General features: G+C 34.2%; 3 protein-coding genes across 3 annotated transcripts in view; 2 read left to right on the plus strand and 1 right to left on the minus strand.

The window, feature by feature from the left end:
• The window catches only part of jade2 (jade family PHD finger 2), a 118,980-nt gene that overhangs the window by 47,445 nt on the left and 44,310 nt on the right, over positions 1–27,225 (plus strand). The window lies entirely within an intron of this gene.
• Positions 2,850–10,261, plus strand: ube2b (ubiquitin-conjugating enzyme E2B (RAD6 homolog)). Its single transcript, XM_073824834.1, has 6 exons — positions 2,850–2,978; positions 4,629–4,709; positions 4,845–4,870; positions 6,603–6,692; positions 6,776–6,864; positions 9,596–10,261. The coding sequence occupies exons 1-6, from the start codon at positions 2,935–2,937 to the stop codon at positions 9,722–9,724; spliced, it is 459 nt and encodes a 152-aa protein (XP_073680935.1). The 5' UTR covers positions 2,850–2,934; the 3' UTR covers positions 9,725–10,261.
• cdkn2aipnl (CDKN2A interacting protein N-terminal like) lies at positions 10,263–15,807 on the minus strand. The gene is made up of 3 exons (XM_073824835.1): positions 15,572–15,807; positions 13,174–13,285; positions 10,263–10,504 (listed from the first exon to the last, which is right to left on the minus strand). Exons 1-3 carry the CDS (start codon positions 15,781–15,783, stop codon positions 10,499–10,501), a joined length of 330 nt encoding a protein of 109 aa, XP_073680936.1. The 5' UTR covers positions 15,784–15,807; the 3' UTR covers positions 10,263–10,498.

Raw genomic sequence — 27,225 nt, forward strand, 5'->3', positions numbered from 1 at the left:
AGGTTCTCATTAATACGTCAATGATTAAATTAATGTTTATGTAAAATTTAGGGATGTATTATTATTTTGTGATGATGCATCATCATTTTCTATTTATAATTCGTGATACATATGTGACCCTGAACCACAAAACTAGTCTTAAGTAGCACGGGTATATTTGTAGCAATAGCCAAAAATACACTGCATGGCTCAAAATGATCGATTTTTCTTTTTAATGCCAAAAATCATTAGGATATTAAGTAAAGAGCACGTTCCATGAAGATATTTTGTAAATTTCCTATTGAAAATATATCAGAACTTAATTTTCCATTAGTAATATTCATTGCTAAGAAGTTAGAACTTTAATAAGACGTTTTAACAGATTTAATCAAATATTTGGATTTTTTGGCACTCTCAGATTTTCAAATAGTTGCATCTCAGACAAATGTTGTCCTATCCTAACAAACATACATCAACAGAAAGCTTATTTATTCAGCTTTCAGATGATGTATAAATGACAAAAATAATAATAATAAAAAAAAAGACTTTTATAACTGGTTTTGTAGTCCAGGGTCACATATTACAATCATAATTGGTCAGTGTGGAAATGAAAAAATCTGCATTTTTTTTAATGGAATTTTATAGTGTTTATTAGACCCATATTATATGTAGACCAAACTGTGAATGATCTTTTATTACTTAAACATTAATTGCATTCAGTAACCACATCTTCCAAAATCCATAATTTTTTTTGTCATTCATATTTACCTTCAAAACACTAGCAGTACTAAAGATTTTCCCACTTTTTCCCTAGTTTGCGCTTTTATTGTTTAGAATTATACCAATTTTTACATGGTTAAATTTAACAGTTAGTTAAAATTACTGTTCATAGTGTGCAGGAATATGTAAACACAGTGTATATACAGTATTTATGCACATGATACTGTATGGGAAACTTGTGCACTTTTCGCCACACACTGAACAAGCAAAAGACAGAAGTGTTTTTGTCATTTGTCACTTCCATTTGTAGTTGGCACACATAATCAACTGATGCTTGTGTAAAGAGTTATGATGCAAATGCACTATTTTGAGAAGAGTTAAACTAGTTTTGAATGAAGTGTTTGTTTTTGTGTTACATTTTGCATTTTGTTTGTGTTTTGGTGTTTTTATGAAAGTAGAGTGTAGAGAAAAGAAGCCATAACAGAAGATACAGTAGATACTGTAAACAAATAGCCTTGTTACTGTAAAGAAAAAGTCTATTTATAGTGCTTTTCGCATGAACACTTAATTTTAATGTTTTTTAAGAAGTCTCTTCTGCTCCCCAAGCCTGCATTTATTTGATTCAAAGTACAGCAAAAACAGTAAAATTCTGAAATATTTTTACTATTTAAAATAACTGTTTTCTATTTGAATATGTTTTAAAATGTGATTTCAAAGCTGCATTTTTAGCATTTGTTCAAAAACTTTTGAATGGGTAATAAGTAAATGAGTGGCATTTTGAATTACATTATTTTCTAAACCACACACAAGTTGTTTTGTATCTAATGTAAAGAATGGTTCAGTGTTTTGAAAAACTTTGTATTACAATTAGAGAGTGTAAAAAAAGCAGATAATGCTTGCAGTTTTGCAAGATAGATCTGAAGATGACTTTATGGTTTCACAGAGTGTGCTTCAAGTAACAAGTACTGTAAGAACTATTTAGAAAGCATCATTGTGTTATATATATACTCAAGAAACAAGAATAACACAAACACCTTCAGTAGAATATTGAAGAGCATCAACAGAAAGTCTCAGATGTAATAAACAAGAGAAAAAAAACGTACATACCAAGGAGGGTAAACATAAACAAACAAACAAATAATAATCACAATAAAATAAATAAATGCAAGAATTACAATAAAATACATTTTATAATAATTTAGAAAACAAAAATACTTAAAAAATAATAATTTAATAAATCACTTAATCAATTCATTATAATTATTAAATTAATAAAATATTAGAATGATCTCTGAAGGATCATGTGACACTGAGTCTGGAGTAATGATGCTGAAATTTCAGTTTTGATGACAAGAATAAATTAAATTTTAAAATATATTCAAATATAAAACAGTTATTTTAAATAGTAAAAATATATATATATTTTTTTTACTGTTTTTGCTGTACTTTGGATCAAATAAATGCAGGCTTGGTGGAGAACTTAAAAAAAAAAACATTAAAACTTACAGATGTAATTAACAAGAGGGAAAAAAACTTACATACCAAGGAGGGTAAACATAAACAAACAAACAAATAATAATCACAACAAAATAAATAAATGCAAGAATTACAATAAAATACATTTTATAATAATTTAGAAAACAAAAATACTTAAAAAATAATACTTTAATAAATTACTTATAATTATTAAATTAATAAAACACGATAGGCAATACAAAATAATCCTAATATTATTTTAAGAATTCTTTAAAAATTTTAAATTAGTTAAACAAAAAGATGAATACGAACAAAAAATAAATAAATTAATTAAAGAGCAACAGAAAATCTCACAACAAACAAGAGAAAAAAGAGGGTAAACATAAGTTAAAAAGTAGAAATAAACCTAAAAAAAAATAAAATTTTAACTATGACTTAAAAAAAACCGGAAACATTAATAAGAAGAGGAAATACAAATTACCTGATCAATACAATAATTAAAAATCCATATATATTGTTTCAGGAATTTGTGTAATTGTTTATTACTAGTTAAACAAATAAAAGTGATGTAATAAGTGAGTGTACCTCAACCCAAAACAAGTGATCGAGGCCGAAAACTTTGTTTATGAAGTAAAGATGTGCCACTGCGGTTGTTGCCAGGTCAATGGCGTCACGGGTGACGTCACCGGCGCATCGCACCTATCCTCCTGAATCTGACGCTCTTCTGTTCGTTTCATGACAGCAAGCCGTTATTAAAGCATGTCTACTCCAGCGAGAAGGCGGCTCATGAGAGACTTCAAGAGGTTAGTGTCTTCAGATCAATGTTTTGTGTTGATGTGAGGCCTCACGCGAGCTGTGTTTATACTCCTGACTAGCCTTTAGCAGCGTTAGCAGGGCCTGCGCTAGCAAGACCAGGAACAAGACTTCATCCGTGTTGTTTTTGTCAAAGTACCATAGTAAAATACCACAGTACCTTTTGTCAGGGTCGACAGCATTAGCAGGATTGTTTAGCCCTCGTGGGGTTCACAAATGTTGCGTATGTCTGAGGATACAGTCCTTACTAAACAACCAAAAATAGCATCACAGTAAAATGATTAGATATTAGCATTAGGGACTTACTCGAACTATTTATTTTGATCTAAAATAGACCCACTTTATGTTAAATGTTTTTAACTACTATGTACCTACGTTGAATTCATGTTTAAACTGTAATTGTAGTTATCCTGTAAGTAAGTTACATCTATAATTGCATTTATGTTGACTCTACCTCTTTAGCTCTTTCTTTAAACAAAACCTTGAAATGCTTTTTCCATATTCTTAAAAATAAAAGTGCTTCAATTCCATAGAAGAACCTTTTTTGTCTAAATGGTTCCATAAAGAACCTTAAACATCTGAAGAACCTTTCTGTTTCGCTTCTTTGTGACGAAAGAAGGTTTTTCAGATTATAAAAAGGTAAGAAAGAGATGGTTCTTCTATGGCAAAGCTGTGAAGAACATTTTAAAGCACCTTTATTTTTAAGAGTGTATTGATTATGCTTATTTTATGCAATTAGGTTTATTTTGTGGCTTACACAAAATACCATGTCACCAATTAATTTCAGTTTCATTTTGTTTTACTAGGAAAGGAGTGGTTTTGATGCACAAAGTTGTTTTTATTATCTCTAAAAACAAAAATATTTTATTGAAACCAATATAAATGTGGACTCTGTTGTAAATAATTGCGAAAATGCACCTGTTAAGTTTGAGATTTTGGGTTTTTTTGGTGTTTCATAAAGTGTTTCTTCAGTCTTGTGGAAAGAAAACATCTAAAAGACACTGTTAAGTCTTTCTTTTATAGCACTTTATCTATTTGTGTCAATAGATTTACATATTTTTAAAGTCCAGGAGTTTTTTCTCCGAGACTGAGCCATAAATGTCCACTTCAGTAGCACTTACACACACCAAACTTTACATTTTTATTCCTGTCTATATCCTGAAGGTTTTTTACAGAGGGATTTGTTTATATATAATTTGATTGATTTTATACAACATTTTATTCCCCTAAAAATGGTATAAAAAAATACATGCTTTTCTGTCTGTTTGTATTTTCTGAATTATAGAGTGACGAAATGAGACCCAAAATCCCCTCTATAAACATTTGACTCTAATATGTCTAAAATTAAACAAGAATTTTGAAACGGACTTCATCCAGTGTTTAGATTTTTGTACTAGAAATGCAAATAAGTGCATATTTCATTAAATAATGTCTCATTTGCATATTTAAACCTAACATTTTAGAAAACTTGTAATACAAAAAATGTTTGCAGTTATCAATGTAATCAATCAGCCGAGTAAGGAAGGTGATAACTATTAGTTCATTTTTTTTTACCTATTCATCTGCAGTGTCTCACCTTAACAGATTTTGACATATATATTGAATATATGACCCATAAACTTGTTCATATTTGTTTGCAGACTTCAGGAAGATCCTCCAACTGGTGTGAGTGGTGCACCATCAGAAAACAACATTATGCTGTGGAACGCTGTGATTTTTGGGTATGTTTTCTGTAGTTTGTGTAGTAAATGAGTAACAGCAGAGCATTGCTATGCATGAAGAGATGTGGCTCTGTTACAGAAGTGTTTATGCTTGAAAAACATTAAGATTGTTTCTGTGTTTTTGTTTTCTTGCAGGCCTGTAGGAACTCCTTTCGAAGATGGTGAGCCACTCCTTGATTCCTCCAAATAAATACTAGTTAATAACCATCAACTCAGCATTATTATTGATTTTTCAGGGACTTTTATGAGCTTTGTGGATCTCAGGTTCAACATGCCTGATGTTTTTACTACTAAAGTGTCATTTTATGTCTGCAACTAACTATTGTATTGATTATTATTTATTAGTGCATTTGATGATTATTTCGTCAACTGTTCTCACTATTAACTAGTTGCTTGTTATCATGCATATTACTAGCACATTGGCTGTTTATTAGTGTTTATAAAGCAAATATTAATGCCTTATTCTGCATGAACATATTTTAGATCTTACTAACTATTAATAAGCAGCAAATTAGGAGTTAATTGAGGCAAAAGTTGTGGTTAGTTAGTTGTGAGAATTGGACCTTAAAATATAGTGTTACCATTATTTTTTGATTAGTTTGTTAAAAAAAATCCAATTATTAGTGATTTATTAATTTTTTTTAAAAATAAAAATTAATTATTTTAATAATTGAAATGTTTTAATATTAAATCATTTGTAAAGTAGTTAATTCATATAAACCACTCCCTGCATTGGTAATAAATTAAGTTTTTTTTTTTTTTTTTCATGGTAGTTTAGAAATTCTTTTTTTTTTTTTTTTAATGTCTTATATGGAAAGCATTAGATAATGTTTTATTTTCTGTTAACAACTTTCATCTCTCTCTCGCTCCCTCTCTCTCTCTCTCTTTATATATAGTTTCGATTAAATAAGATTTTCTTCTGCTTATCAAGGCTGCATTTATTTGATCAAAAATACTGAAAAAATATAAAATATTGTGAAATATTATTGCAATTTCAAATAACAGTTATCTATATTAACATACTTTGCAATAGAATTTATTTCTGTGATCAAAGCTGAATTTTAAGCTTTATTACTCCCATCTTTAGTGTCACATGATTTTTCTGAAATCATTCTAATATGCTGATTTATTATCAATGTTAGAAACAGTTGTGCTGCTTAATATTTTTTTGCAAACTGTGATACTTTTTTCAGGTTTTTTTTCCATTTATTTAAAATAGAAATATTTTCCAAGAAAATAGGTCTTTATCATCACTTTTTAATCAATATTAATATAATAGCATCACGGGTGATTATATTAATATAATATTTTTTGTAACCTGTGGTACTCTTTTCAGGATTCTTTGATGAATAATAATAAAAAAATAACAGCATTTAATAAAAATAGAAACCTTTTGTAACAATATACACTACCATTCAAAGTTGTTTTTGAAAGAAATGATTACTTTTATTCAGCAAGAATGTTAAATTGGTGAAAAGTGACTTAAATTGTTAGAAAAGATTTATATTGTATATAACAATAAGTATTTTAAAGGAATATGCACAATATTGCTCTGATACACAGCCATTTGCACATGCATTTTTAATTAAAAAATGCACAGCATGTTCAGTTGCATAAAAATAAAACAGCAACTTTATAATACTTTACATTTCACAGTTGTATCCATAACTGTGCATGCTAGAAACTAATGTGATTATTTCCATTTTGCATAAAGGTTCAAACCTTATAGATAGGTGTAAAATCTGATTACAGAAATCAGTCACTAATTTAATTTGTCTTTGATAATTTAAATGATTGATGAGTAGTTGCAGCCCTAGTCATTTGTAAATCAATTTAGGTAAAAAAGGTAGCTGCTAGATGTTATTTGTGTTCATTTTAATTCTCTCTCTGCAGGAACATTTAAGCTGGTTATTGAATTTTCAGAAGAATATCCAAACAAGCCTCCTACGGTTCGCTTCATCTCCAAAATGTTTCACCCAAATGGTGAGCCTCTAACAGTCTTGTTCTGCAGTAATGATCATCAGTCAGCGTTTGCAGTGTTTCTAAGGAATGATCTTGTGTTTTAGTTTATGCAGATGGCAGTATATGTTTAGACATTCTTCAGAATCGCTGGAGTCCCACGTATGACGTTTCCTCCATCCTGACATCCATTCAGGTGCATAATGGGTTTGTTTTTGTTACACTTTTATTTACAAATGTATTTTATTATTTAATGCCCAGAGCTGGGTAGATTACTTAACATTGAAGTTCATTAATGATTAGATTACATGATAAAAATTGTAGTTAGTGAAGTAATCCAGTTTACCAATTTTAGGTAATGTATTCTGACTACTTTTTAGATTCATTTTAAAATATTTTTTATCTAACTTTTATTAAACATACAATATAGTGATTAAAAAAAAAAACAAAGAGAAACAAAGAAAATATATTCCATTTTTATATCAACGTCATAAAAAGCATTAAACATTACATTACACCAGGGTTTTGCAAACTGGGCTGTAATGCTAGTATTAGTTTATTAATAAGTTAACAATATCCAACAGTAAAAACTACTTCTAAAGCATTTTTAAGTTAAGGCGAGACACTGCAGGTGAATAGGGAAAAAAATTATCAGTAGTTATCACCTTACTTACCCAATTGATTAATTATATTGATAACTGCAAACATTTTTTGTATTGCAAGTTTTCTAAAATGTTAGGTTTAAATATGCAAATTAGGCATTATTTAATGAAATATGTGCTAATTTGCATACATTTCTAATACAAAAATCTAAACACTGGATGAGTTTTTTTGACATATTAGAGTCAAATGCTTTTACACAGGGGATTCGGGGCATTTCATTTTGTTACTCGATACTTCAGAAAAAACATTGAACAGACAGAAAACCATGGGTTTCTTTTAAAATAAAATTTTGTATAAAATCAAGCTAATTACAGTGGTGTGAAAAAGTGTTGGCCCCCTTCCTGATTTATTTTATTTTTTTGCATGTTTGTCACACTTTAATGTTTCAGATCATCAAACAAATTTAAATAGTAATCAAAGATAACACAAAGTAAACACAACATGCAGTTTTTGAATGAAGGGAAAAAAATCCAAACCCACATGGCCCTGTGTGAAAAAGTCTTTGGAACAAAATTACCTCAAGAGTGCAGCGACGACTCATCCAAGAGGCCACAAAAGACCCCACAACAACATCTAAAGAACTGCAGGCCTCTCTTGCCTCAGTTAAGGTCAGTGTTCATGACTCCACCATAAGAAAGAGACTGGGCAAAAATGGCCTGCATGGCAGAGTTCCAAGATGAAAACCGCTGCTGAGCAAAAAGAACATAAAGGTTCGTCTCAGTTTTTTGGGGGGAAAATACTCTGTGGTCTGACGAGACAAAAGTTGAACTTTTTGGAAGGTGTGTATCCCATTACATCTGGCGTAAAAGTAACACAGCATTTCAGAAAAAGAACATCATACCAGCAGTAAAATATGGCGGTGGTAGTGTGATGGTCTGGGGCTGTTTTGCTGCTTCTAGACCTGGAAGACTTGCTGTGATAAATGGAACCATGAGTTCTGCTGTCTACCAAAAAATCCTGAAGGACAATGTCTGGCCATCTGTTGGTGACCTCAAGATGAAGCGAACTTGGGTTCTGCAGCAGGACAATGATCCAAAACACACCAGCAAATCCACCTCTGAATGGATGAAGAAAAACAAAATGAAGACTTTGGAGTGGCCTAGTCAAAATCCTGACCTGAATCCTATTGAGATGCTGTGGCATGACCTTAAAAAGGCGGTTCATGCTCAAACCCTCCAATGTGGCTGAATTAAAATTCCTGCACAGCGCAGTAACAGACTCATTGCAAGTTATCGCAAACGCTTGATTGCAGTTGTTGCTGCCAAGGGTGGCCCAACCAGTTGTTAAGTTTAGGGGGCAAACACTTTTTCACACAGGGCCATGTGGGTTTGGATTTTGTTTTCCCTTCATAATAAAAAACTTCATTCAAAAACTGCATGTTGTGTTTACTTGTGTTATCTTTTGATTAATAAATTAGTTTGATGATCTGAAACATTAAAGTGTGACAAACATGCAAAAAAAACACTTTTTCACACCACTGTATATATGACCAAATCCCTCTGTAAAAACCTTTGATATAGTCAGGAATAAAAATGTAAAGTTAGGTGTGTGTAAGTGCTACTGAAGTGGAGATTTATGGCTCAGTGTAGGAGAAAAAAACTAATTTTGAGAAAACATCCTTTAAAAATATGTATTGTAATTGAAATCTAGTGACACAAATAGATAAAGTGCTATAAAAGAAATACTTACCAGTGTCTTTTAGGTGTTTTGTCTCCACTAGACTGAAAAAACGCTTTATGAAAAAGCAAAAAGCCCAAAATCTCAAATTTGACAGGTGCATGAAAAAAGCGTTTTTGCTTGCAGTGTCTCCCCTTAATCTTAATGTTTAAAAACACATTCATAAAATGAAGTCATTTGACCTGAGCTAATACAATTCAGTTGTGTTTTTTAACTAATGTTTAATATCTAATAACAAATGTAACCATTTGTCATTGTTAATATATTCATAATTCTTTCGCACTTTAATTAGTTTGAAACACTTAAATACAATAAAGTTACAGTATCACATCTTTTTTGGAACTAATTTCCGCTTCAACTATTGTGACATGACAATTAGATACAGTTGTTTGCCTATTTGGTAAAAAGATCTGTCAGTGAAAGCAGAAAAATCATAACATTTAATAGGACCTCTGTGTAACTTTCCACTGACGAGCAAGAGTTAACAATAGGAGTCTTGTGACTTGTGAATGAAATATGAGCTGCATGTATTCTTGATCAGTGCTGAGAGATTGAACACTCATTGAGATTCACACGGTTGTTTTTAGTCTCTATTAGACGAGCCCAATCCCAACAGCCCGGCCAACAGTCAAGCGGCTCAGCTCTATCAGGAGAACAAACGTGAATATGAGAAGAGAGTGTCTGCCATCGTGGAGCAGAGCTGGGTGGACTCATAACGTTATCGTCTGTCACCTCAGACCACAACCATTCATAGGATTATTCACTTCTTTGCAAATGCATTTTACAAAAACCAACAATATTTGTGTGCTTATTTATTTTTTTTAACTGCATGATAAGTTATTGCTAACAAAATCTGAACCATATTGTTGTGGGATCGATGCAGTTGACCTTTTACAACAAATGCAATTTATTGGCAAAGAGTGCAGTCCCTAAATATGTCTGAACCATTGCTAATATATTTGAAAACCGATGCCCGTTTTGCCTTGAAACGCACCTAAAGATCGACTGTGGGAATCATTTTTTGTATGTGTATTTGATGACGCATCTCAATGCTCACGTGTTTATGCTTCAGTTAAAAAAAACAACAATGAGGGCTTGTTCTTCCAAACTGTTTTGAGTTGAGAGAACACGCCAGTAATGGCTGGATGACAGTGCTATCGGGATGTTTTAGTTTTTGTGAATTTATCATAAGAACATTTATACTTCTAATATGCTGTATAAAAGAAAAAAATAAAACATTTTTCAGACTTGGAGTGAAGAGAATGCATTCATTTTTATTGTAGGCCACTATGAAAACATGCATGATTAAAAACGTCTTTAAAAAAAAAAAAATGTTAAAAAAATGACTCATCATATGTACAGCCAGGGATAAAACATTAAAAGTCAAAGATATCTCTTGAATAGGAAATGCTAATGCTCCACAGATCTCAGGCAGTTCTTCATCAGATCCTTGTCAAGTGGATGCTTCTAAAACAGGTTTCCTCCAGGTATCACCTCTGCAGAAAAGACAGAACAGATAGAACTGTAATTGTGTTTGGGTCAGTCATTTCACTCAATGCATGCTGTCCCAGGACTGCAAGGCATCTCTCAACTGTGTGCATAGAAAGGCATTTCTTTCTAGACATTTCCTCCTTTTCTCAAACAATGAAATTAGAAAATGATTAGAGCTGCTTTTCTGTGGAAAAAGTGGTAAATGCTGCAATGTTCTGTCACCAGTTGACTATTTAAATGAAAGTCTAGAAGAGAAGTTGGACATTTTTTTGTACATTTCCAATCAGAGTTTGCAAAAAATCACCATCTTGTTTTCCAATACAAATATCTAAAGATCCTTACATCAACATATGTTCACTTGAGATGCAAACTGAACATAGGCTAGTTAAATACATTTTCAGGCTACCAATATCTGAAGAGTACCTGCCCGAAGGGCTACCAGAGATTTTGAAATTTTGCGAGCCCTGCCAACATTTGTTCACAGGAGCTAAGGAAGCAACGTTTCCTTTCTTTAGCAAAGTAAAACCAGTCTCCTCTTGGTTTATATCTAAATCATCCATTTTTCTTTACAAACCCTCATTTTGAGCTTCTCATTTGTGTCCTTTCGATGGCGCATTCGTCACTTTTGCGTGGTGCAAATTGCATGGTTCAACATTCTAATTTGAAAACATTACTTATGCATTTATAACTGCAGGATAAATGCATTTTTGCCCTGCATTAAGCAGTCTGTATAAATGCATCTAAATGCCACTTCAGATTCAGAATCGGTGCTTCCTCTGCACTGCAAATACACATTTGTTTGGTAACCGCTCTATAGTATATAGTATATCTTATTCAGTGTTGGAGGTAATGCATTACAAGTAACGTGAACTGCGCAATACTTCAAGTAACTAGTAAAACTTTTCAAAAAAGTAACGCCAGTTACTTTTTGTTTCCTTTATGTATTGAATCCCATTTTATTAACCAATGTTGATCCAATGCAACCATACCAACATTTGTGCTTCACTTTTCCAAGATCAATCTTTTAGTCTATGCTGTTTTCCATTGACGGACAGAACTTGGCCAACATTATTAGTAGCACCTGCCATTCAATAATCACAATCAACTTTGTCACTTTTGATATGAAACAAAGTTTCAAATTAGAGCTCTAGAAAGATGCATTTTGCTAGATATATGCATCAGAGTTATTCTAACAAGAACTACTTTTCAATTACTTTTTGTCTCCTTTATGTATTTAATCCCATTGTATTAACCAATGTTGATCCAATGCAACCATACTATGGAGAAAAACTTACATTTGTGCTTCATTTTTCTCATTGCTGAAGAGTGTTGAACTTCCTTTTCCTCCAGTTCCACTGTACAGACGTGAATTTACTTTTCCTTCAGTCTTAGGCTTATTCCTTTCAATTTTTAGTGTTAAAAGGTCTTTTACATTTGCTAAAAAACACTTTTTATATTAAAAACAAACAAGCAAGCCCTGCCCAATTTAAAAAATCAATGCAGAAGTAACGCAAAAGTAATGCAACGCACTACTTCCCACAAAAAAGTAACTAAGTAATGTAATTAGTTACTTTTTTTAGGGAGTAAAACAATATTGTAATGCATTACTTTTAAAGGTAATTTCCCCAACACTGGTCTCACTATTCAAATTGAATTTATGTTTTAGAATAATTTGAAACAAAAGATGCATACATTTAATTAGGTTAGAAAACTGACTTATAAAGTTCTGAATAAATAATACATTTTAACTTATTGGAAATAGGCTTATTGGAAAACCACCGCTCAGAATATGAAGAATATCAAAAGCTGTCCATGGAAGTCCTAAACCTTTCAAAGTACCAATGCAATCACACACTCAGCAAAATATCATCTAATTATCATTTATAAACTTATATTTCCAATACATATCTCTAATTAAACTCAAGTCCTTGATTTGTGTTGTTTGTTGACCACTAATAATTTTTATTTATGTAAATGTTAGGTGTTAGATCATCCAAAAATAAAAGCGGTCATGATTTACTCATCCTCATGTCATTCCAAACCATGACTGTCTTTCTTATGTGAAGAGATTTTGTAGAAGTTTCAGCTGTTTTTATACATTCTCATTAAAGTCAATTGGCTTCTTAAGTTTTAAAGGATAAGTTAGCAGATTTTCAACCAGCTTTTTGACATTTTTTGGCAAAAAGTATCCATGAAGTACTGATTTGAAAACAATTTAACATTTCTACTGCATAGATTGCCAAGCTACATATTGCAAGCCATGTAAGCTTTAAAAAGGACTTTTACTTTTATATTCTAATAGTATAATATAATAGTAATTAACTGGTAGTCTTCTGAAGCAAAACGATCACTTTGATGCACAAATAATTAAGGAAGCCTGCTTGTACTATGGGATAAAAAAGTAAATAATCTCACAATTCTGTAAGACTTTACTAAAAAGATATAAAGTCAGAATTGTGACTTTTGTCCTCGCAATTCTGAGTTTACGTCACAATTCTGCCTTTCTTATGTCGTAATTTGCAGTAATATGGAATAGAAGACATTAACTTGCAACTCTGAAAACAAGTTGATTTATTTCTCCCTGTGGTGGATACGACCTTCCATAGGTAAAACATGTGTCAGCTTCAATGCATTTTAAAAGAAGGACTGGTTGAGCAATAGCGGGACTGTTTACCTTCTGTTGTTGCTCTTTGATTATTTCATCTCTGGTCTTAAAAACAGGAGCGTCCTCTACAACAACCCCCTCTGCCATCTTGCTCACCTTCTCCAGCAAGACTGGATCATACCTACAAATGAAGAGCCACAACACCTACAGCTTTAGAGTTGGTTTTTAACATTCTGCAATGTTCACAATGCCTGAAACTAGATGAATCAACAGCAATTACAGCTTTAGTCAAGAGGTGAGGTCCATTAAAAATGGGGAGAAATGTTGTGGGAGTTACATTTTTGACATGATAGTCATAGAAGTATCATTTTTATGTTCTTGAAATTGATCTCTTCTGCTCAACAAGACATTCTCTCAAAAATAGCAAAAACAGTTACATTTTTTAAATGATAGAGAAGTATTCGGTGCATAGAATGCAACTAATTTTAAATGTTTTTGAAATAATTATTTTCTGCTCAACGAGACATTTTTTCAAAAATAGCAAAAAGTTACATTTTTGCATAGATTGTATTCAGTGCACAGATTTTAACTACAGTTTAATGTTTTTGAACTAATCTCTTTTGCTCAACGAGACATTCTCTTAAAAATAGTAAACACGGTTCATTTTTTGACATGATAGTCAGAAATATTCAGTGCATAGAATGCAACTATCATTTTTAATGTTTTGGAAATTAATATCTTCTTGTGAACAAGACATTCTCTCAAAAATAAAGTAAAAACAGTTCATTTTTGACATAATAGTCATAGAAATATACAGTGCATGGAATGCAACTATCATTTATGTTTTTGAAACTGTCTCAATGAGCAAAAGAGATTATTCTCCTAAGAATACAGCAAAAACTTACATTTTTGACATGACAGCAATAGAAGTATTCAGCGCATAGAATGCAATTATAATTTTTAATTTTTTTTAAATGAATCTCTTCTGCTCATTGAGACATTTTCTCAAAAATACAGTAAAAACTGTTCATTTTTTGACATGATAGTCATAGAAACATTTAGTGCATAGAATTCAACTATACTTTTTAATGTTTTTTTAAATTGTATCAATGAGCAAAAAGGGTTATTCTCTTAAAAAACAGCAAAAACTGTTCATTTTTTACACGATAGTCATAGAAACATTAAGTGCATAGAATGCAATTATATTTTTTTATGTTTTAGAAGTTAATCTCTTCTGCTCATTGAGACATTTTCTCAAAAATACAGTAAAAACTGTTCAAGTTTTGACATTACAGCCATAGAAGTATTTACTGCATAGAATGCAACTATAATTTTTAATGTTTTGGAAATTAATCTCTTCTGCTCAACGAGACAATCTCTCAAAAATACAGTAAAAACTTACATTTTTGACATGATAGTCAGAAATATTCAGTGCATAGAATGCAACTATAATTTTTAATGTTTTTAGAATAAATCTTTTCTGCTCAACAAGACATTCTCTCAAAAACAAAGTAAAAACAGTTTATTTTTGACATGATAGTCATAGAAATATTCAGTGCATAGAATGCAACTATCATTTTTAATGTTTTTGAAACTGTCTCAATGAGCAAAAGAGACATTCTCTCAAAAATACAGTAAAAACTTACATTTATGACATGATAGTCAAATTATATTTGCATTCTATGCACTGAATATTTCTGTTTTTGAAAATGTCTCAATGAGAAAGAGATTATTCTCCTAAAAATACAGCAAAAACTGTTACATTTTTGACATGACAGTAATAGAAGTATTCAGTGCATAGAATGCTACTATAATTTTTAATGTTTTTGAAACTCTCAATGAGCAAAAGAGACATTCTCTCAAAAATACAGTAAAATCTTACATTTATGACATGATAGTCATTGCACTGAATAATACCTCTTAGAATGCGACTATATTTTTTTAATGTTTTTAGAATAAACCTCTTCTGCTCAAACGAGACATTCTCTCAGAAATACAATAAAAACAGTTCATTTTTGACATGATAGTCTTTAGTATTCAGTGCATAGAATGTAACTAAATTTGTTGTTTTTTAAATTAATCTGGTCTGCTCATTGAGACATTTTCTCAAAAATACAGTAAAAACGGTATTATCACAATTTCAAATAAATGTTTTCTACGTGAATGAATTGTAAAATATAACTTCTGTGATGCAAAGCTGAATTTTCAGAATCAGTGCAGCCTTCAGTGTCACATGATCCTTTAGAAATCATTGTAATATACTAATTTTAATATTTATTTATACTCAGTTATTAGTAATGGTTTGCATTATTGTAAATAGTTTTGTTGTTAATATTTGTGTAACTTTTGTCATACTAATTTGTTAATCACAGCGTTACGTTTTTGTTTATATCTCCACCCGTTTTCATGACTTGATAATAGTTTATTATATAAAGGTAAATGATGTCAACAGTGCTTTTATTCTGACCTGCAGCCCAGAAACACGTGGTTCGCCCAAACCATGGATAAGGCGAGCAGATGATCGAGGTGAGGATCTTCATAGTCGTTGATGTTTCTGAAAATAAACTCCCTCCTGCATTTCCAGTGTTTCTCGCTTTCAGAAATGCTCCGAAACGTCTCAACTAAATCAGACAACTGCCTGTTTTGTCCGATGAAATCTTCGACGTCCGTAGTCGCCATGTTTGGGCGGAGCGATACTCCTCTTCTTCCGTTCCTGGCGGAAGCACATAAAGGTACACATCGCGACCTAGCGTTTCCAAAAGTACAGTACCGCGGAAAGAAGAATCACAACATTCGAGCTTTCCTGTTTTGTCATTGCCCATTCTCAAAGTCTTTTTGGTCAAAAGTTACCATATTAATATCTTTATGTTGTAACAAAATGATAGAAATGACAGAACCTATAATTTTTTTGTCTGACTTTCATTCTAAAGACAGTAATCTTGTCCATACTGTATTATTGCTTTGTCTTCTGGGTAAATTTCACCTTCATAAAGCCAGAACCATTCATTGTAAACCTAACTTTAGATTGTTTTCATCTGATTTAAAGTCTTTTTTTGCCTCTTTTAAGAATATGTCGAAACCATTGAACTCAAAGGCCTTTAAAACTTTTAAAATTGTCGAGTCAGTTATACAACATCTTTGAGGTAATTTTTTTTCTATCCCTTTCAATTTTGTGTAATATATTGTAAGTGATGATGTCCGTATGCCCCGTGTTACATTGTCATTGTTGTAATATATAAATGTGCAATAAAAAAAAAAAGCTAGAGATAAAAAAAAAAAAAACATTCGAGCTTTCATTATACATTTTTGTACAGTGTTGGGGAAACGCATTACAAGTAACGCAAGTTCCGTAATAATATTACCTTTTCCAAGGAACTAGTAAAGTAACGCATTACTTTTTAACTGACAAGAAAATATCGGAGTTACTTTTTCAAATAAGTAACGCCAGTTACTTTCCCCCCATTTATTGATTAAAAGCTCTCCTGTCTTCTGAGTAATTTGTTACTTTAGTTCTAGAATAAATGTGAACATGCATTAATTCATCTCACTCACTAAAAAACAGATTCAGTGTTCTTCAAAATGAATAAAAACAGTTAAATTCAACACAAACCTGCAATAATTTAAAAGTTAAATAATACAAATATCCTTTATGTATTTAATCCCATTTTATTAACCTGCGATGATCCAATTCATCCATACTAATAAGCAAAAATTACTCAAGACAATCTAACATTTGTTTCCCTTTTTTATTGCTAAAGAGTTGCCATTTTTTCGTCAATTTACTTTTCTCTAAGCCTGAGGCTTTTACATTTGACAAAAATAGACTTTTTATATTCACAACAAACAAGCAAGCTCTGCCCAGATTTAAAAAGTAACGCAAAAGTAGCGTAACGCATTACTTTCCATAAAATGTAACCAAGTAACGTAATTAGTTACTTTTTTAGGGAGTAACTCAATATTGTAATGCATTACTTTTAAAAGCAATTTCTTGTTATGTATTATGTATATATGGTTTGGGTTCATCATACGTTTAAACTTTTCGTCAAACAGACGCGAGGCTGTGTGGGATATAGACGTACAGTCAGTAGGTTGAACTGTCTTAAAGAGATAGTTGACCCAAAATCTTAAATTCTGTCATCATTTACAGTCAGTGCTGGATTTACGGAAGGCATTTTTTGCAGATTTTAAATAAAACAATTTAATTCTAAAAAGCTATAAGCAAAATATGTTCCAAAATTGAAATTTTGAAACACAGCAAAATAATCTGCCAGTGAGGTAAGAAAAATAAACTTGTTTTCTGTTTGGATTGGCAGATTATTTAGCCTTAAATCCTTTTTGTTTTTAGAATTTTTAGATATTTTGGAAAGAAAATCTAAGTAGGAAAGGCATTTTTTGCAGTCTTTACATGTAATGTAGTGATTCCCCTGAGATTTTAGGGAACAAATTGATAATTAAATTACACATTTGCACGTTCATGGTTCTCTGATGCTGGTTAATTATCATTATATATAATTGTCATATATATATATATATATATATATATATATATATATATTTATTTTTTTTATTTTTTTACTATTTATTTAATTTTGCATTTATTACCTTGATGGACTCCATTGACACCTTGCACAAGGAGAGCAAGACACAAAAGGTCATTGCTAAAGAGGCTGGCTGTTAACAGAGCTCTGTGTCCAAGCACATTAATAGAGAGGCGAAGGGATGGAAAAGGTGTGGTAGAAAAAAGTGTACAAGCAATAGGGAGAACCGCACCCTGGAGAGAATTATGAAACAAAACCCATTCAAAACTGTGGAGGAGATTGACAAAGAGTGGACTGCAGCTGGAGTCAGTGCTTCAAGAACCACTACGCACAGACATATGCAAGACATGGGTTTCAGCTGTCGCATTCCTTGTGTCAAGCCACTCTTGAAAAACAGACAGCGTCAGAAGCGTCTCGCCTAAAGACAAAAAGGACTGGACTGCTGCTGAGTGGTCCAAAGTTATGTTCTCTGATGAAAGTAAATTTTGCATTTCCTTTGGAAATCAGGGTCCCAGAGTCTGGAGGAAGAGAGGAGAGGCACAGAATCCACGTTGCTTGAGGTCCAGTGTAAAGTTTCCACAGTCAGTGATGGTTTGGGGTGTCATGTCATCTGCTGGTGTTGGTCCTCTGTGTTTTCTGAGGTCCAAGGTCAACGCAGCTGTATACCAGGACATTTTAGAGCACTTCATGCTTCCTGCTGCTGACCAACTTTATGGAGATGCAGATTTCATTTTCCAACAGGACTTGGCACCTGCACACAGTGCCAAAGCTACCAGTACCTTGTTTAAGGACCATGGTATCCCTGTTCTGAATTGGCCAGCAAGCTCATCTGACCTTAGGAGGAAGATGCGATATGCCAGACCCAACAATGCAGAAGAGCTGAAGGCCACTATCAGAGCAACCTGGGCTCTCATATCACCTGAGCAGTGCCACAGACTGATCGACTCCATGCCACACCGCATTGCTGCAGTAATTCAGGCAAAAGATTGCTGTACATGTTCATACTTTTCAGTTGGCCAAGATTTCTAAAAATCCTTTCTTTGTATTGGTCTTAATTAATATTCAAATTTTCTGAGAAACTGAATTGGGGTGTTCATTAGTTGTCAGTTATTATCATTAAATTTAAAAAAAATAAACACTTGTAATATATCAGTCTGTGTGGAATGAATGCAGTTTCACTTCTTGAATGGAATTAGTGAAATAAATCAACTTTTTGAAGATATTCTAATTATATGACCAGCACCTGTATGTAAACATCTTTTATGTGAAATATCATTTTCAAGTCAGTACTAAATAAACAATAACATGCATTTTGTATGATCCCTCTTATTTAGTAAAATAATGAACATTTTGCAGATTCTGCAAGGTGTGTAGACTTTTGACAACTGTATGTTTTCCGTCACTAGGATGTTTTTTATTTTATTTAATTTTTTAAGAAACATGCACTTTCAAAGTTGCTCCACAACAATGCTGTGTTAATAAAAAACAAGACTTTTTTCCACATGCTTCATTCTATGATAAAATCAGATATGTTTGCATGCTGCTTCATTTGCATGTCACATCATTATTATAATTTGTGTGATAGTTTTCTTTACCCCTTTTCTTTTAATCTGCACGAGACACTGAAACAGATTGCTGTGGCAAAATAATGGCATGTTTTATATGACTTGGGGGGAAAAATCTGATGAGTCGTCTGCTTGGTCAGACGAACGCTATAATTTGGAACACAAATGTGCTTCAGCTGCAAGATTGCGGTCCTCAAGAGAAAGATTATTTACAACATCCATTATAGTCTAATATGAGTCATATCGCTAGAGTTGAGGAAGCGGTTCTGACTGTTACATCACTCAAACGCTTCAAAGTAACAAGAGGCAGATCTTCAGGCTGGGATATACAAGCAAACCCAATGACTTTGATTTTTTTTATTTTTTACCATCAACATTCTCAGTTTGATGATATGAATGGAATTAGTGAAATAAATCAACTTTTTGAAGATATTCTAATGATATGACCACCTGTATGTTTTAGTAGTGTTTTAGTGCTACCAAAACATTACTGTCACTACCGAAAATGTGCAGTCATGACAGAAACATGGGATGTTTTGTCAAAAATAAAGTATACTGAATTATCAACTAGGATGTTATGATAGTTTCTGGTTCAATGCATATTCAAATTAATGAATCCTTAACTTTGAAATCAGTATGATCAACTTTTGGATTACAAAATACAACAAATCTCATAAATTACACTTAATTGTTATGGAGTTACCTCTACAAATTGTTTAATAAAATAGCAAAAAATATATATTTATAATCTAGATATAAGCAAAATCTTAATAGGTTAATATAACCCTGTTTTGTGTGTTTTAGTGACAAATTTGGTGAGAGGACAAATATTTCAAAACTTTCTTTCTTAGAATTATCTGCAGTTACTAGGCTATAAATGTGTTATACAACTTGCATACGTACACATTTTTTTTGGAAAAAGGCTGTAGAATGGTCTGCATATCAAGGTGACATGCTTTTTTGTAAATATAAGCATTCCCCAAAAGTATTTGGGTTGCATAAAAGTGTGTGAAACAGCCTTTTGGGTGTTTTTTTTTTTTTTTTCAGTGGATGCCTGTGGAGAATCACTACACTTGACTAGACCTGTTGTTTTTGTCAAATGTGATGCTCAAGAAGTGTTTATATTTGATATTTGTGTCACTTCAGAGTATAGTGACAAAGGGCAACACAAAATCCTTTTTCGGTGGAAATAAACAAAATTTTAATGTAGTTATGCATTTTTTTGTATGTTTTAGTCGTGTTTGAGTGATGTGAAAATATACTGAATTATTAACTAGAATGTTATGATAGTTTCAATGCATATTCAAACTTTTTTTGTATTTTTTTTGGATACAAAATACAACAAATCTCATAAATGACACTTACTTGTTCTGGATTTACCTGTACAAATTGTTTAATAAAATAGCAAAAAATATATATTTACAATCTAGATACAAGCAAAATCTTAATAGGTCAATATAACCCTGTTTTGTGTGTTTTAGTGACAAATTTGGTGAGAGGACAAATATTTCAAAACTTTCTTTCTTAGAATTATCTGCAGTTACTAGGCTATAAATGTGTTATACAACTTGCATACATACACATTTTTTTGGAAAAAGACTGTAGAATGGTCTGTATATCAAGGTGACATGCTTTTTTTGTAAATATGAGCATTCCCCAAAAGTATTTGGGTCGCATAAAAGTGTGTGAAACAGCCTTTTGGGTGTTTTGTTTTCAGTGGATGTCTGTGGAGAATCACTACTCTTGACTAGACCTGTTGTTTTTGTCAAATGTGATGCTCAAGAAGTGTTTATATTTGACATTTGTGTCACTTCAGAGTCCAAATATGTTTTGGAGCCTTTTATTTATATCCTACTTTGTTTACATGTCAAACGCTGATTGTGTTTGTGTTCTAATCGTCGAGTTAAAAATCTAAGTTGCTCGGCTGAACGAGGGGGGAAAAAGGTGAAACTGAAGATGTCATATTTGTTGTGTCAAACAGCATTTCCTCCTTCGTGTTTGTCCATGGCTCCCCCCATCGGATCTACTGTAAAATGGTCGATTATTTTTGCGAACCGCCCCGTTCACTCATTTGAGGAGAGAAGCCGCTGACTTTCTTCTTCATGCTCGCTTCTTGATGGACATTTTCAAACTTGACAGGTAACGCAAAGGGCTTTCACCGCGTTTTTCTCCGCCGTATGTGATGCTTCCGAGCGGGAGCGGGGGTTTCTTCGCTCGCTGCTAACGGAAATTTTTGGTACGTCATTAATATGGCGCCAAAAGAGTTATAAGTGTGAGCTTATGTTGCTTTAGCTTGATAGATGCCTCACCTCAGCCGGTCCTGTTCACGCAGGCAATAAAAATACGAAACGTTAAACGCCTCACCTGACGGAACGGAAATTTAGACGAGCGTCGCGATTGTAAACGCTCCTGCGATGGCTTGTCGCGTCAGTGCGCCTCACTTTGCAGGATTGTGAGGAAACGCTTCTCCTCAAAAACAATTTGGTGGATGACGAACCGCTAAGCCGCCGTAATAAGTGTACAAACGGCGATTTGGGCAAGTCAGCGGCGTAGGAAGAAGAAGCCATCGCGGAGAGCCGTACTATGCCGCGGGATGGCCGCTGTTGTGGATTAAACCCGCCGACAGTAACTTTTATTTCGGGCTGCGGAGGGGAAATCGCCCTCGGTGCTGTCAAACGGACGCGGGGAGCTACATGTGCCTGGCCTCAGATGATCCCCTGAATTCTGTCCGCTCTTGTGCATCGAGGACATCACGCCCTCTTGTGCAAACCGCAAATAAGGTAAAGCGAAAGAACGTGTGCCATCTTTTCCGTTACATGCAGTTTGGGGCTAGATCAAGTTTGGCCGAATTCTGGCAAGTTCTAGCGTTACAATCTCGTTGTGCGATTGCAAACCTGTCTGTTTTCGACTTGTCCGTCATTATTGATCAACTCTTCTGCTGTGCAACTGTACGTTAGTTCTTTGGCCGCTTTTTACTCCAGCGGGCTGCGGCTGCTAATGCCAAAGTTGTGTGGAAGTGCAGGGCGCTGAAGCCCAACGCAGATCGTTTTGTTTAAACTCAAATCAGAGGTTTGTTTTTGTAACATGCTAAGTTGTGAGCACTGAATGGCCTGGCATGCTTCTATGAACAGATTCACAAACACCCTGCGGGTCATCTGCCACGCCCCCTACAGTCTGCTGCTGCTCACGGCACGCTCTGCCAGTGACGTCACGCTCTGGGGGCGTGGCTGCGTTGAGGGGCGGGAAAACATGTTTTATATTTTGTACCTCAGTCTGATCTTCACTCTCAGTGCTGTGAAAAATACTTTATTAGGTGGAACTGCGTTTTAATAATGTTGTTTAGCTTTAGAGTTTATGGAACAGAAACTGAATGCATGTGGTTAGTTGACATCAAATGTCAATCAGTGCTGTATGTTGACTACCTTTACCAGTTACCCTGCTTAAAATTGCCAGATTTTTATAGGTTTAAAGGGGGGCGCGACCAAAAAAGTTTGAGAACCACTGTGGTAGACTACCAGCTAAAACCAGCTGTTTGCAGCTTAAACCAGATGAGGCTGGTTGGCTGGTTTTAGCTGGTCAACCAGGGTTGTTTTAGCTGGTCTTAGCTCATCAGAAGGCTGGTTTTAGAGACGTTTTTGCCACTTTAACTGGTAGACTACCAGCTAAAACCAGCTGTTTACAGCTTAAACCAGATGAGGCTGGTTGGCTGGTTTTAGCTGGTCAACCAGGGTTGTTTTAGCTGGTCTTAGCTCATCAGAAGGCTGGTTTTAGAGAGGTTTTTGCCACTTTAACTGGTAGACTACCAGCTAAAACCAGCCTGGCCTGGCTGGAAGACCAGCTAAAACCAGCTACTTACAGCTTAAACCAGATAAGGCTGGTTGGCTGGTTTTAGCTGGTCAACCAGGGTGGTTTTAGCTGGTCTTAGCTCATCAGAAGGCTGGTTTTAGAGAGGTTTTTGCCACTTTAACTGGTAGACTACCAGCTAAAACCAGCCTGGCCTGGCTGGAAGACCAGCTAAAACCAGCTACTTACAGCTTAAACCAGATGAGGCTGGTTGGCTGGTTTTAGCTGGTCAACCAGGGTGGTTTTAGCTGGTCTTAGCTCATCAGCAGGCTGGTTTTAGAGAGGTTTTTGCCACTTTAACTGGTAGACTACCAGCTAAAACCAGCCTGGCCTGGCTGGAAGACCAGCTAAAACCAGCTACTAACAGCTCAAACCAGATGAGGCTGGTTGGCTGGTTTTAGCTGGTCAACCAGGGTGGTTTTAGCTGGTCTTAGCTAGGGCTGCACGATATATCGAAGAATTATCGTTATCGCGATAACAGTCTACGCTATATTGGTATCGCAGAGAGTTGCGATAAATGGCATTTAATTGGTTTAATTTCTTTACAAAACTTTCGCTAGGCTAACTACTGCACAGACTACTGCAGTGTGACAGGTTCGCCTTTCTCTCTAACATTACATAACCATTTAAACTTAATCTTTATATTATTCCCTTTAATTAACTTTTGAGATATTAGCCGTCAATCACTCCCTGTCATTGACACTGCGCTCCGCTGAACTAGGAACCGGCTGTTTTTTTCTCTCAACTATCCTCTGTTCCGAATCTGCACAAACTGCATTGCAATTCGGTGTGTGTGATATGACGATGTTTTATTTCGTGTTAGAGCGCGCGCATTCTGTCAAATACAATTCTGCCGCCTCAGTCTTAATATAGGCTACTGTACAACGCGGCACACATTCAAATCAAATGATAACTCGGCTGCAGAGGACCGCTCACGCATAGGCATCATTTCCACTGTGGGGACACGCTTTTTTCTAAATCCCGTTTGTGTCCTGCCACTTCCAAAACAAGGTTTTGTTAAAGTAATCTATTGTATTGTAGAATGGACGCTATGCACTGCTGAGAGTTTCGCGCGGTCGTCAAAACGAAACCAAAAGTAACACGCGCACGCGCATTCAAATACAGTTTTAATACCCCATGTTTAGAGAGCGAACCCACAATGCGCGCAAATTAGTCTATATAACTTAGGCTGTTATTAATATGTGGGCTATATATTAAGTTTTGTAGTTGTCTATAACTGTATCATGCTTCAAAAATTCGGTCTCTATTTGCACTTTGAATATTGTTAAAGAACAGACATCACTGCAGACTATGAAAAGGCTACTATAAGACAAGCTAATAAGATTGTTTGTGATTCAACACACATTTTGTACACAGAATATGAGTTGTTGCCTTCTGGGAGGAGGTTTAGAGTTCATTATTGTAGAATGAATAGATTTAAAAATTCATTCATCACTGTGTCTATAAAGTGGTTCAATAATTGTAGTATGGAGCTGTAAAATTTCATTTTTATTTATTTATTTTTATTGGGGTTATGTATTTATCTATTTATTGTTGTGTTATTTGTATTGTTATTGGTGTGCTTTGTTTGTCTGTCAGTTGATTGCAGCATGGGTGATGGGCCCAAGACAAATTTCCCTGCGAGGGACAATAACGTTTACCTTGCCTTGAAACAGTAGCCTACTTTGATTATGGCTGCATTTATTGTCTAAATGACTAAGAAAGAACTGGGTTGTTTATTTTGTTATTTATACTGTAGATTCTTTAAAAATGCAGTGGTTATCTCCAATTTTAATGGCTCTACCTATAATAGAGAAAATAAACATCTTGTTGATGTACTCATATTTTCTATTAAGTTAGATTTAAGTTAGGTTTTTGCCACTTTAACTGGTAGACTACCAGCTAAAACCAGCCTGGCCTGGCTGGAAGACCAGCTAAAACCAGCTACTTACAGCTTAAACCAGATAAGGCTGGTTGGCTGGTTTTAGCTGGTCAACCAGGGTGGTTTAAGCTGGTCTTAGCTCATCAGCAGGCTGGTTTTAGAGAGGTTTTTGCCACTTTAACTGGTAGACTACCAGCTAAAACCAGCTACTTACAGCTTAAACCAGATAAGGCTGGTTGGCTGGTTTTAGCTGGTCAACCAGGGTGGTTTTAGCTGGTCTTAGCTCATCAGCAGGCTGGTTTTAGAGAGGTTTTTGCCACTTTAACTGGTAGACTACCAGCTAAAACCAGCCTGGCCTGGCTGGAAGACCAGCTAAAACCAGCTACTTACAGCTTAAACCAGATAAGGCTGGTTGGCTGGTTTTAGCTGGTCAATCAGGGTGGTTTTAGCTGGTCTTAGCTCATCAGCAGGCTGGTTTTAGAGAGGTTTTTGCCACTTTAACTGGTAGACTACCAGCTAAAACCAGCCTGGCCTGGCTGGAAGACCAGCTAAAACCAGCTACTTACAGCTTAAAAACCAGATGAGGCTGGTTGGCTGGTTTTAGCTTGTCAGCAGGCTGGTTTTAGAGTGGTTTTTGCCACTTTACCTGGCAGACTACCAGCTAAAACCAGCCTGGCCTGGCTGGAAGACCAGCTAAAACCAGCTACTTACAGCTTAAACCAGATAAGGCTGGTTGGCTGGTTTTAGCTTGTCAGCAGGCTGGTTTTAGAGTGGTTTTTGCCACTTTACCTGGCAGACTACCAGATAAAACCAGCCTGACCTGGCTGGGAGACCAGCTACTTCCATCTTAAACCAACCAAAACCAGCCAACTAGCCTAGGCTGGTTTTAGCTGTTTTTTTTCAGCAGGGTATTCTCCTTTTACTTTTGGAATTCAGCTGAGACTAATCTATGTTTTTATTTAACTTTAAGTAAACTTTAAAGAAGTATGACCAGTCTTAAAGAAAAATATTAGGTTACTGACTTTTAAGACTGGGCTAAATCTTTTATGCAACTGGCCTCTGAGCTGTTTCAACTAAAAGAAACTTGCACTTACTGATCTTAAAATACATCAGTGCCTTTTTGTCTTTAAGATGGATTTTTTGTAAGTCATGTTTCTAAAAAATTACTTAAATGTCCTAATTGAGCTATGGCCTAATCCTGACTTAGTCTAAACCCTGTCTGTGAAATCAGGCCCAAGTGTCTTAAGTGCTGTAGATCAAACAGTAGATCATGGCATTGTAGATTACTTAAAAATTCCTGGGATTTGGTGTTTTTTGTGTCCCCAGTAAATATCATGATGTTATTGCCTTAGAGTTTTCAATGTAACATCTTTTGAAGCATCGTTTTTAAGCATATTCTAAACATTTTACAGCATTTTAAACCACCAAATATCACCATTTTTCCATTGCTCACCCTTTTAAGGTGAATGGATCATTCCCAGTATGTGCCTTTCAGACATAAAACTTAAAGTGAACACATTTTTAAAAATCAATTCTTGTGTAATTATAATAGGGAGATGTGAAACATGAAAAATATTTTTGGTCAATCTTAGGTATATAAATTCAAGGATAAATTTACTAAATGTGTCCACTCTGTTAGGTTTTCTGACTTAACAGGGTGGACACTAACAGAGTGGACATTTTGACCTAAACTTAGTCTCTATGTTAAGACAGAGTCTTAAAAACTAGTCTGACTAACTAGAGGTTAATCAATGGGTTTTTTGGATTCAGCCGAGACTAATCTATGTTTTTATGTAACTAAATTATAAAAAGTAGGACCAGTCTTAAAGAAAAATGTTAGATGACTAACTTTTAAGACTGGGCTAAATCTTTTATGCAACTGGCCTCTGAGCTGTTTCAACTGAAAGAAACTTGCACTGACTGATCTTAAAATACATGAGTGCCTTTGTTTGGTCTCAGGATGGACCCTAGTAATGTTTTTTTCTAAGGCATGTTTGCAAGTAAAACTTACTTAAATGTCCTAATTGAGCTATGGCCTAATCCTGACTTAGTCTAAACCCTGTCTGTGAAACCAGGCCCAAGTAAAGGATTCATGTAGTAAATGTGTCCACCCTGTTAGGTTTTCTGACTTAACAGGGTAGACACTAACAGAGTGGACATTTTGACCTGAAATCAGCAAAAAAAAAAAAAAAATTTGAAATGATACTTTTAGTTGATAGTTGACCACATCATATTGGAGATATATAAAACAGACAATTAAAAAAACAGAGGCTCTCTGTCACCTTCCCCAGTT

This window comes from Garra rufa, chromosome 19 (genome assembly GCF_049309525.1).
Source record: "Garra rufa chromosome 19, GarRuf1.0, whole genome shotgun sequence".
NCBI lineage: Eukaryota > Metazoa > Chordata > Actinopteri > Cypriniformes > Cyprinidae > Garra > Garra rufa.

Bases quoted from the DNA above. Each gene is read 5' to 3' on its own strand.
- cdkn2aipnl (XM_073824835.1), bottom strand. From the start codon at position 15,783: ATGGCGACTACGGACGTCGAAGATTTCATCGGACAAAACAGGCAGTTG. The intron at 13,286-15,571 runs GTCAGAATAAAA...CTTCATTTGTAG, and splicing joins CACGTGTTTCTGGGCTGCAG to GTATGATCCAGTCTTGCTGG.
- ube2b (XM_073824834.1), top strand. From the start codon at position 2,935: ATGTCTACTCCAGCGAGAAGGCGGCTCATGAGAGACTTCAAGAG. The intron at 4,710-4,844 runs GTATGTTTTCTG...GTTTTCTTGCAG, and splicing joins TGGAACGCTGTGATTTTTGG to GCCTGTAGGAACTCCTTTCG. The intron at 4,871-6,602 runs GTGAGCCACTCC...CTCTCTCTGCAG, and splicing joins AGGAACTCCTTTCGAAGATG to GAACATTTAAGCTGGTTATT.